Here is a 12660-nt window from a genome sequence, read left to right on the forward strand (position 1 = left end):
CCCCCCCCCCCCTCCCGGAAACCCACGGGTCCGCGGCTCCTTTCTTCTAATCCGCCGCAAGGGAAGACTTTCGAGACGCGAATCTCAAACGAACGAGAGCCCAACACGGAATATTCGAATGTTTGTTTTGTAGAAATTTTTCTTGACGATAATTAAAGATCATATATTTATACTAGTAATTTTGTACATCAAACGACGTTCTGGTCATGACGTTGATGTGGGTTCCCGGTGACACAACTTAAATATTGCTCCACGGGATGACGCATTAAATGAAACAACCTTGTCCTCATTTTTCGTCGGGTTCCAAAAAGAAGTGTTCGTTTAGCAAGACACAAGACACAAGACATTCTCACGGACGATTTTACGGATATTGTCCTGCCCCGCTGTAGGAGCGATTTAATCTTAGTGAAATTAAATGTTTATCGACATTGTCAAACGAAATGTGTTACACCCGTCGTAAACATCAACGAAGTTTTTTCTGGATCACGAGATTAAGTAACAGACTACACACCACGATGTGCGTTCGCAAAAATCGAAGCCGACACAGCAAGAGCCGGTCAGGATTCTGCTATTGCCACGCCACTGTCGTGGCACCGGCGATAAGCCTGATAAGGTATAACCGAGTCGCTGGTGTGCGGTCGCCAAGATAAAACCGAACAGATGTGAAAATATTCCTGTTGTACCCTGGCGATAGACAATTTGTATCGACCGAGGATTCGCCAACTGAAATAGCCATATCTATGTATTATAGAAGTAGTTCTGACTGTCTGACTGACTCATCAACGCCCACCTCTTACCCTTTAACCCAGGAACAAAAAATTCGGAAGGTACATTGTTTTCATGACGTAGGCACCTACTAAGAAAGGATTTTTCGAAATTCAATCCTCAAAGGGGTAAAAAGGGATAAAATGTATTTTCTAGGAATGTTTTAAAATGCCGGGAAAGTAATTTCAGGACTTCTTGCAATTCCATCTCCAGGGAGCGAAAAGGTGTTCGAATAAACGGGGATAAATATAATAATATAATAGATCCCTATTTTTTCTTTTTTTACAATTCAAATAAAAAGTTTCTAAATAGGCTAGTAAACGTATATGATATACCGTACTATTAAACAGGCTGCTCTTATCCATTTCGCCAAATCTCTTCGATCGTTCGCGATAGAAATTTTCGTGGCGTAGAGATTCCCGTTCAGGGGGGCAGGCGGAGAGATATATATGTTTAATGATCGCACACGACGCGAAAAGACAGTTGTTTCAGGTGTAGTTCGCGTAGCATCCGCCCCGGCTCTGTTTGAGATTTCTGAGACGAAAGAGAGGCGAGGCAGGATTTAGCGGTATCCGATGCTGCTGTTTACACGAGGCGACACGAAATGTTTGGCCGCGATTCTCCCGCGAGTTATTTCAGGTGGTCGACGAGGCTTCGTAGTTTTGTCAACCCGACACGACCGATCATAAAAACTCCGGGAATCGCGTTTACGTGCACGTTCCTTCTATCCATGCACTCTTGTCTAGTGTGTTTCGCGATTACGCCTCACGAGGAAATGGCGGTACGACTTACAATTGGCCGTTATATTTAACTGAACGCCTATTGCGTATTCCTGTATCGATTCGGAGAAAATTTAAGCAGATATTATTGGGTTACCGCAGACACGAGTCTAATAATACGATAGAAAACCGAGAGACATTTTATTTTTACTAGTGACATCAATGACTACACTCTGCGGTCGAATTACGAACAATGATAGAACACTCTGTTCGGATATATTATAAAGATATAATTCTGGACTTGCATACTTTAATTTATAAGAGATTGTTACTGATAGCGTGACATTTCGTTCAAATATTCAAAGAATTATCTAGAGGAAGTAAACGAAACTTAACTCTAGAATTATCAGAGTTCAATGTCTATTCAATTCAATTATGTACCACGGAAATATACAGAATGTAGAGCATGATTTAGCATAACCAAAAAACTAAAAGAGTAACTAAATTTTTACTTCAAAAGAAAAGAGTAAACGATAGCCGAAATATTTACTTTTTGGTTGTTAACAAAATTAATCCTTTTAACTTCTTTACTCTATGCAGCAGAAAGACAGTTGCAAGTTGCAGTGTTACAATGTGCTCGATTCCCTTCTGCTGATCATAAAGATTTTCTTAGGTATCACTCAACGTATGCCCGATGCAAGCGTGTGAATAATGGAGGGTAATCGCCCTCGTCAGCCTCTGTCGACCTTCACTCCTCGGGGGTAGCAAAGGTGGTCGACTCTAAGAAGGTCGGGATTTCTAGATTGGATTTAAGTACACAGCCGTGAGGCTTCGACCTGTTAATAATGTAGATAAAACCAAGACGTCGAGGTCTACGCGAGAAGACGCGATGTTGCGGCGGAGTTGAATCTCTGGACTTCTCTCATCTCAACTTCCCTTTGGTCCCCTGTTCGATTTAATCGTAGAACTTGATAGACAGGGAAATATACCAGATCGTTCCCGAAATAAATACCACGTCGTGTCGCTGGATACATTAATTATCACCGCTCCACAATTGCGCGCGACAGAGGATTGATTGTTCAATTCCCAAGAAGTATCGACGCGTTGCAAAGACGAACAGAGAGGTATTTTGCGAAAAAAATTTCGAATTTCGAGAATACGGAACGGTTCTTGTCATTGAGAGGCTTTACCCTCTTAAGGGGATATGCTAGTGCAGCCACATATCACAAAAATCGATGTTTTGTCTTACATTTTCTTATAGTTGGAAACTGTCGTACTCATATAATAGTAAAGGACTTTAAACGTGTTGTTCTCGAAACCAAGTTATTGATAGTTTTCATTAAATTAATTCCCAAAAATTACATTGAAAACAACCGTCTACACTAGAATACTCTATTAACAGTTTCCGCCTTCAAATAATTTTCTGCTAGTCATCGCGTCGCAATCTCAGTACCAGACGAAATAAGAAAGTCCTAGTGTAAGTAATTGCAGAAATCCTCGGAGGTGGGAGGGAATCTTACCGGAGACGGAAGCGTATTTCGTCGCGGAGGAACCACGCTCCATCTTCCACGGGTGTCGCGCGGAAGAAGAAGTCGCCAGTCAGCGGACAGTTTCAGTAATTTATTAAAATCCTCGTCACCGTCGTTATCCGGGGGAATGTCGTCGGTGTGCTCTGCGCGACTAGGAAGCCTCTCCGACACTTTGGAATGGAGGAAAAAAAAAGAAGCACATAGAAAGAACGAGCGAGAGTATGACGGAGTGACGAAGGCGAAGGAAGAAAGAAGGCTTTTATGCGCAGGCCAGCTGGCTCAGCACGACAAAAATTCTTTCAATTACAGAAAAGCGAATTCTCCTTAACTCCCGGGGCATCGATATTCATAGGGAAGCGTGTTACGTAAAAGTTACGGGCTGGATTCGGCCTGAAGGAGAGAAAGAGAGAAAGAAAGAGCGAGGACGCGGATCAGGCTGCAGCCTGGTTATAGGCACTCGAACAGGAAAAAAAGGTGGGGTGGGTGGCAACAGGAAGAGGGTGGAAAAGTATAACGGAACGATGGGATGGAGAAGAAGAATTGGGCAGCAAAGGGGTGGTTAGAGGGGTGTGGTGCTGATGCCGAGCGGGCTTGATTGGAAAGGACAGCCTATCCGCAATTTGCGATCCAAGAGAGGGGGGGACCCAGGAGGTGAGAATTCGCTTGTCTTTCATCGGGACTTTTCTTTCCTCTCCCCTCTTCTTCTTTCTTCCATCCTTCCCTTCTCCCTCTTTTTCTATTTTCCTCGAGCGTTCCTTCGCCGCTAAGCATCCCCCCGGTGGCGCTTATACGCAACCCCTTTTTGCATTTCAAGGGACCCAAGCCATCCCCGTCAATACCCGCGGTCTTATCCCCGGCAGATCCTTTGGATTCTTGCGCTCTCGTCGCGGAGGCGTTTGGATATTAACGGAGGAGAGAGGATAAACGGCCACGAGATTCTAATGAAATATTGACACCGACGCGGCACGCGAAAGTTTGTTTAATCAGGGAATACCGGAGTGTCAGGCGTTTCGTCGCGATTGCGAATTCCATGATGATCGAGAGCAGCGAAACGAGAGCGACGTTTTAATACGGTTTTCATTACGGTTTGATCTTAACCCATCTCTCGAGGCTCCGCTCGTAAAACAGTATACTCTCTCGAATACTTTCGTTCACAGGCCTCCAGATAACCGGTTGATTGGCTGAATCTTACAAAATCGTAGATGTATCGTAAAAAATAGACTTTTCTTCAAATTCTACGAATCTTGTAGGTACAATCATTATTGGGCTCGCTGCACTACTCCTAATTAGTAGACTGCAGATTTTTATGTAAAATAACACTTTCTAAAGTAATTTATAAAGACCAGAGCAAATCTAGGAATTATTCCTTTCTTTACTTGAATATCTTATTGAGTTCAAAATAAAACAGAAATCTCATTGCATCAGACGAAAGTTTTGTATTTTCTTATATTTCGCGGAGCCTCATAGGCTATAATTGTATGAAATCCGCAGTCTACTAATTAGATTTACAATATCGTACATGTTAGACAAATAAAATATCGCTAAACCGGGTACATAACTACCCAAATATTCTATTAATTTACCAGGTAGAATGTTATGGTTACTGCTATCAGTGTATCCTTCTGAGAGATCAATTTCAACCGCGATTTCTTCAGGAGACGACCTAATGGATTCGGGGAACTTTTTGTAGTGGGAAAGGCTAATGCAGGACACGAAACGCGTCACAGGACTCTTTTCAATCGTATAATCGAAGGTTGAACGCAACACAAGACTGCTTGGAATTCTATTTTCTCTCCTCGCGTTACGAAGGATTCAAGGAGTTAAGCCGTATTTCAAGTATCGACTATCGGGCTAATATTAAAACGCGTTCGACGTACCGGCCCTTCCGAGTTTAGCCCCCGTTATATCAAAACGGATACAGGTCGGGCCATTTTATTTTTCCGCGGGTCAGACCAAAATCACGGCTCCGTTGGTCGACTGACAAATTGATCGTTCAATTATTTACGAATATTTTATTTTCTAGAATCGACGGTGAGAGATTATTCACGCGACCGAATTCCTTTAACCTGTTGACCGGGAATTCGATCGTGAACTATTTAAGCGTAATTGAAGAGGAATCAAAAGAATCTGACACAAATTGGGCACCGGTAAAATAGATTTCGGAGTCATTTATATCGAATCATGAATATTGTACAATACGATCAAATGAAAGAATCGCTGGGTAAATATGTTCCTCTATAGGTATTCTGTAACATGAATTATTGTCAAAGTAATGAATGATAAATGGATTAGTCGATAGAAGAGACAAACATCGTATAAAACGTTCCTCGTGATGTGTACAGTGACTGATAGAAGTTTAAAATCTTTATCGATACAGACACTTTTCTTGAATAAATGTAAAAATTTATAAAATGACTCGACACAAGGCGAATAGACAGTCGAACATAACAACCAAGTTTAGAAGTTACCATCTAAGAATGTTAACACTTAGGTTACTACCAACCGGGATTAAAGTTTCATCGAAACGACTATCGATCTGTTTATGAGAATTCCCTGCTCGCTAAACACCAGTGAAACCTTCCGTCTCTCCTCCGCGTCTTGGGCCTCCACTGACGTCACCCGAGAACTCACCCTCGCAGCCCTAGACTCCGAGGAAGCTCCTAAATTATAAACAGTGTCAGCCAATGCCGCGGGACTTCGATCGACTCGAAACCGCAGAAACTTAGACGGTCGGTTTCCGTGACAGCCGGGAATTCAGAATGCGTGGAATTGGAACTTGTGTGGCCAGTCTTGTCTCCAAGTTCCACGTCAATCTTCGTGCTAACCCCATAAATTTCACAATGGCGGTAACGGGAGCTAATGGAATCGGCCTTGTAACCTCCAATCAACGAATTTTCGAAAGTGTTTCGGTCGGTCTGAGAAATTTGCAAATGATAAAATATCACGAAGTTTGACAGATCTAGTTAGTTTACAACCTCGATGAATTGTTCGTTCGAATGGGACTGCGAGGAAGAATGGAATTCCATTCAAGATAATTGCAAATAATTGGAACATGAAAACAATCGGAAGTGTTAACGGAGCCAAGTTCGAACATCAGCACTCCTCTGAAGTTACAGAGTCCGACAAGAGCCTAGCCCCTCACTGACACAATGGAGGAGGACAGGAAGTCGTGGTCGAGCTGGCGAGTGGTCAGCAGAACTTGATAGTTTCTTAAAACTCGATCTTGAAACCCTCTCGAATCTCACGCCTGTGGAGGGCCACGATGCTTGTACAATTAACGTTCAAACTGTCTACTTTGATATCGAAGTGAATGTTAGTGAACACGATGCTATCAAAATCATACAAATATACCTTCTAATCTTTGAACAATCTTTCGTTTCTCTATTTATTAAGCCCTTTATACCTCCAATGAGGGACAAAAGTATTACATGAAAAGAATTATACCTTCTATATTATCAATGTACGTTTCCGTGGATATGCTCGTCTATGTATTACAAGTATGCATAGAAGTTAGAAATATAAAATATACGAAAGTTAGTTACACTACGTGCGATTATATGACATGTACAAATATTCTTGTCCCCCATTATATGTCCGCACTTATTTTGTTACTGAATTAATTTAAAAGAATATCAATATATATATAATAAATACGTTTAAAAAGGGAATTTAACAAGCGACCAATTACCCAACTATCCGTCCGCGTCGATCACCGTGTCACGTGTAAAACGGGAAACGGTTAAATTTACCAGGTTGTCTCGCGTTCGTTTCAACCGGGCGGACGGCTTAAACAAAGAGAGAAAAAAAAAAGAGACGCCGGCGAAACTAGACCAGTGTGTCGTTAAAATAATCCCGAAAATATCTCTCTCCGTACACTTATGTATACGTGTCAGCCTGGCGATAAGCGAATCTCTGTTTACACGTAACCAACAGGCGAGCAGATGTACGTGTCGCGCGTGTAATTCACGGGCCCGGCCATGGTGTTGGTACACACGTATTTACCTGGTGCGTCACGTGAACTTGATATTCACCGTTACTATCTGCACACGCACACAGGTAACTACCACCACGAATAAAAATACCCCCTTGGCGACCTAATGCTTTCGCGCCGTTGGCCGATTATTAAAATAATTTATTCCAACGGCCGCCTGGACGCTTATCGAATGGACGCTGAATTATCGAGGAATCTCCACGCGAACCGGGGGGGGAGGGTAACGAAATTAAGCAAACACGTTCTCCTCGTCGAAATGCACGATACCTCGGGACGGTGATTTCACGGTTGGGGGAAAAATGGAAAACGTGGAAAGAAATTTCATTTGCAGCGAAATACGGGATTGACATATATCAATTATAGTTTCAAGGTAAATCGAGATACGGTTAGCAAAACACCAAGAACATTCTCTTCATTGTAGAACTTCAAGGGACGCACAAGAACTGATTAAGGAATAGGTGACTTTCGTATTTATAAGAATCGAGGTAGGGACACAATACAAAGGGAAACATTTTTCTACTACATTACTGTAACAAATTCATGCGTCAAACAAATATAAAAAAATATCTAAGAAAAATATTTTTTTACCAATATTTTACGATGATTCGAACACTAAGGAAAAATAATTTCGAAGTTTCGTTAAATACTCTTCAGCCTCGATAAGAATTTAACGAACAGAGATAGTTGGCTCTGCTTCAAATGTTTCCAGAAACAATCGACGCATTTTAGGACATGTTTTGTAGCAACTGCGTGCACGGTGTCCGTTGTCGAGGGCACAACAGTTTTCGGGGGTTCCGACCGCGCGTGTCACGCATATATGGAGGTAGCTTCTATACCTGCGCCAGCGGCACGACCCGTAGTTCCCCCTTTCCGAAAGAAAACCGTCGAAAAGGCCGCTTTAAGGGCCATAAAACATTTGTTTCCCTCGGCGGCGCTCGGCCGCTACCCCGGGAGTGGTATATTGCGTTCAGCCGCGAACGCGGGATTTTGAATTGAATTTGAAATCAGGCGTCGGAGGGGGGAGGGGAGCTCTCTCGATTTTATGGTGGCTGGGTGTCAAACGCCTCGGAAGTATCGCGCTTTCGGAGACGGCTTACCGCGGGGTAGAAACTCCCGGTTTAAGGTTCGCGACCCCTCAACACACCCGAGGATTGCTATCGGTTTACCTCGTTTTCCACGAGTTGTATCGCGTATATACGTGCGGACTATCCCCCTCGATTTCGTTTTCGATTTTCAACTACGACCACCACCAGGCTAGATCGTATCCAAGCTTCACCTTATCGCCCGAAGATACACCTCTATTCTCGGGAATCAATGAACCCCCTGACTCGTTTCAACGAGCACTGCTGGGCCTATCGAGCACGAACAGATGCCACCCTGCTAAAATTAGTGCTATTTGTGCACGCATATTTTCAGTTATAAATAATCTTAATAATATCAACTTTTGCCGATTGATGAAACATTCGAGATATAGATCAGAGATGGGCGTTATTTTATTGGAATAATTAATTAGGGGCGATACTTGAAAGTTGAATTATGACGGTTATTCGACTTCCATTTGAGTCGTCATTGATTGTAACGCAAATATCGTAACGTTAAATTAATACAACTATTCTATTAGTAGGGCAAGACTTTGAGTATTTTTCTTCTCCACGCAATAATGAAAAATTGTTCAATAATCTGGACAATGAAAAGCCCATCTTTGATAAAGAAATCGATGCATTCTTAAAGAGAGAAAGAATGGCGTATCTTGCAGTGCAAGATTTCAAAACACGTTTCCGATTACGAGTTTCTCCGCGTAATACTGAAAAATCATTCGATAATCCAGACAATGAAGCCCGTCTCGGATAAAGAAACGGATGCATTCTAAAAAAAGAATGTCGTAATTATGGTAAGGCCCCGATGACATAAACGAAGCAACGGTTATCTTATCGTATAATACTCGGTTGATTAATTTCTTACCTGGTCGTTGTCTTGCGGATCCTGTCCGTACGTGGGGGTGTCACCATTAGGGGTGGTGGCGGCGGAGGGACGCTGGGACGTTGACAAGTTGATCGCGCCGTCTCCGTCTGTGTCATGATCCATTATGCCATCGTCCTGAAATCACGATCATCGTGTTACGTCAATCGGAACGCCTCCCCCGGTGCAGTGAACTTCAAACCGTGGATTTCGCGGTCGTATGCGTGTTCTCGGGCCGCATGAATTACGATCTCGATCGAAAAATTTTCTGTAGGTCGATGTTGAGTATACTTTTTTGTTTTTGAGTAGAAGGCACGAAAGTTTACGGTATATGGTATATACTCTGTGTATGCACCGCGGAGAAAGAAATGGCGTGGCCACACCGAAGGTCTCGGAAGTCTGCTTTTGTTATCCGATATCGTACACCATCGAAACGGAGAGGAACAATTTTAGATCACGTCTCTGTATAACGAGCGTGTGATTCCATGCACTATTAGACGAATGTAACAATGTTTCGCCACCGAACACGTCTCTAATAATATATTTCCCTTCCCGGAAAACAATTGTGCAAACGCGGCTGCACGTACTCAAACACACACACATACACACACACACAGTCACTTCTATCAGCGAATGTACTCGTGGATGATGCTTACTGTATGAAAAATCCTCGCCTTCGGTATATCACACCAAACAGACAGTCACCAGTAAAACTCCAGCGAACGTAGAAAACCACAAGCGCGCACACACGGTACACAGAAGCGTCTTTACGCTCGGGTCAAACAGTTTCACACACGCACAGACACTTTTCGCGGCGACAGAAAGGAAAAAAAAAACTAGTCGTCAAGTAAACAAGAACGGATCCCACGAGTACACACGGTGAGATCACACCACTCGCGGCGACGTTCCTTTCCTAAATCGCGAGAAGCACCATCGTACCGGAAGCTTCTTTTTCCACGGTGTATCAAACGGAATCGCACAAAAGATTATACCTTCTTCAGATGAGAGTCACGTTCAAATCCAAAATCAAGAAATAACGATTGAAGTCGCGTAGGTCGGAGAAACACACAAAGTTCGAAACAGTCACGGCACACGTGGACCCGTGAGGAGCCCTCGGGCTCGAACGTGGCCCTATGGCTGGGACAGGGAACGGTTGACGGCTGCTAAAGAAGACGAAAAGCAACGTTCACGCGCGGCGACCGAGTAGCGAGGACTAAACACTAAAAGCGGCACAGGCATACCAAGCAGCCCAACCGGCGAGGCTGTTGCTTATTGTGTAAATATAAACAAATATAGTTGAAACCAACCAACAGGCCTGCTTTCAGCCGTCCCCCTCCACCCTCCCTCGTCACTCCCCTCCTGCCCCGACTGTCGTACAGGCTACACGTCTTCTCTATGCTCTCTTCTGTGTATGCCCTACCTTCTCTCTGTCGGCATCTCTCCCTCCTTCCCCACTTATCACGTCCCGCCCGCCCCGAGCCTCGTGTCTGAAGACTTTTTCCCCCTTTGCACTCCACCGTAACACCCACCCTTCCGTCACCCCTCTCCGTCCATGACCCCACCGTGCGGCCAGGCAAACCAGTGTACATCATATGTACGAGGCACGTTGTACCCGTGGCCGACTGGCTCGAAACGATACGGCTGTCTTTCTCCTGCCTTCACTCCTGTCTTTCCATATGCTCGTCACCGCTTCGAACATTATACACGTCTTCGTCGCACGGTTGTTTGGCAAAGCGGCTGCGCGCGCGATTGCGGCCTCTCTGACGCGCGCGCGTGAATACGACCGCTCTCTGGGCCGACTAGACGACGGGGACCCTCTTTTACGATTTCCGGGCAAACGAGCGAGAGAGGGGGGAGGAGCTGGGCCTTTCTAGGGTGGGGGATGTGGTTGGAGAAGCTTCGAGAGTACGTACATATGCGAGCGTGTTTAGAAAGGAGGACTGAAGCTCTCGGTACTGGAAACCGTTTGGAAATATTGTAGCAGGTGTTTGAATGGAGTTTGGGATCGTCTGATGATTGTAAATAGATTATTTGTATTGGGCTGTAAAAAAAGAGTTTACAACAATTGGTTGTTTGGATCGACGAGCTCAATGAATATTTAGAAAAGTCCACTGTTTGTCGAACACATCAAGGATTCTAATTACAATTTCAGTACGGAGAATTGTAATCGAGATTATTCTCTGTCAATAAATTATGTATATTCAGTTTCTTTAGTTTACTAGGCATATACACTCGGAATATGAGGAGGTACCCGCACACTCTTCGGCTCCGTAAATACGTGTGTACACGTGTTGTCTGACGCAACCTGAACCACCGGCTCAAGTTTGTATAGGCGAACCGGAAATGGGGGACGAAATATTCGTCGAAGCCGGCGTGTCCTTAAATAATTCCTTTCACTCCGTGTCCCAGGCAGTCGGCAATTGTACCGTACAGAAAACACTCTCTCGAAATTCATCGCTGATGCTTCAAAAAAACACATTGATCTACGTACGTACCTACGTACATAAAAAGAGAGGGAAACTAACGAAACAATAAAAAGATTTTTAAACTCGCGCAACCACCCCTTTCTTCATCGATACTCTGGTGGCTGGGACAAAAGGGGGATAAAGGGAAATTCCATGAGCGACTTTATTAGGCTTACGATACTAGTCGTATCAAAACTATTCGAAGCAAATCCTCGGGATTTAACCGTTCCCATTGTCGGCAGGGCTAGGTGTATCCCCGTAACCCATACCGCTTTGACGAAGGGTGCCCTCCCCCTTGATCCCCATCACCTCCCATCGCCGGTCCTATGACAACAAAACTGGGGGCAAAAATAGGCGCAGCCGGCCAGCCATGCCTGTATGTATGTGACGTACACTAAATATGTATTTATTAAGTAAACAACCGTCGGTCTGGGGCTCTGGGGTACGTGTGCGCGTCTCGTTTCCCCATTTCATTGTGAGTAACGCCGTTCTCCCGTAAACTCGATGGTATTTGGGGGTTACGTCACTGTGCATAAGCGTAGACGGCAAGAAGAAAATTAACTCGAGAAGACACTCTACGCTCTGTCCCTCATACTTTTTACAACGAAAAAGGTCACCGTCTAATGCACACTCAAAGGACGAGACAGGTCGGTCCTTTGATCGGTTAAGAGGACACAGGGTGATCCAGCCACCGCGAGAACGGGGTGGAAATTAAAATTAGAGAAACAAAGCTATGCTAAAGTCGAGGTGGATAAAAAATGATCTGTAGCGAACGTGTGCATGATTCACGTACATACAAGTCTACTATGGGTTGTGCGTGTGGACGGTACGATCGAGTAAACCGACCGTAAAGAAGAATAATCGCCGGGAGTCGAAGTAAGAAGAGATAACGAGACCGTATATCCCCATCAAAAAGGCGAGAAGGACCTCCGGGTAAACGCTTGTCCTCGGATCTGTGTGCGAGTCTCTGGTCGGTCCCTTACGCACACGGTGGTCCCGTGTACGCGCTCCCCTTCTAAATAATAAACGAGAGGATTTACCCCCATCAGGTTCGCGCGACGGTACATAAAAATACTCGAATCTGAGAAATTAGCGGCAGGACGTACGGGACGGTATGGCTCTCCAGTTGTCGTCGCAGAAGCCGTCCCGGACACGGACCAAGGAAGGGGATGGAAAAGAGGGGTGCGACAGAGAATCTAGAAAAAGAGAGCCGGACGGATGGTGGTGGGTGG

At 44.4% G+C, this 12660-nt stretch overlaps 1 protein-coding gene across 1 annotated transcript in view; it reads right to left on the bottom strand.

Annotated features, from left to right (window-relative positions):
- The window catches only part of LOC107185489 (forkhead box protein P2), a 221562-nt gene that overhangs the window by 80457 nt on the left and 128445 nt on the right, over positions 1-12660 (bottom strand). The window contains exon 3 of the mRNA XM_015573178.1: positions 8967-9101. Within this exon, the coding sequence (XP_015428664.1) occupies positions 8967-9101 (135 nt within the window). The remainder of the gene's footprint in view (positions 1-8966; positions 9102-12660) is intronic.

This window comes from Dufourea novaeangliae, unplaced genomic scaffold, assembly GCF_001272555.1.
Source record: "Dufourea novaeangliae isolate 0120121106 unplaced genomic scaffold, ASM127255v1 scaffold57, whole genome shotgun sequence".
Classification (NCBI taxonomy): Eukaryota; Metazoa; Arthropoda; class Insecta; order Hymenoptera; family Halictidae; genus Dufourea; species Dufourea novaeangliae.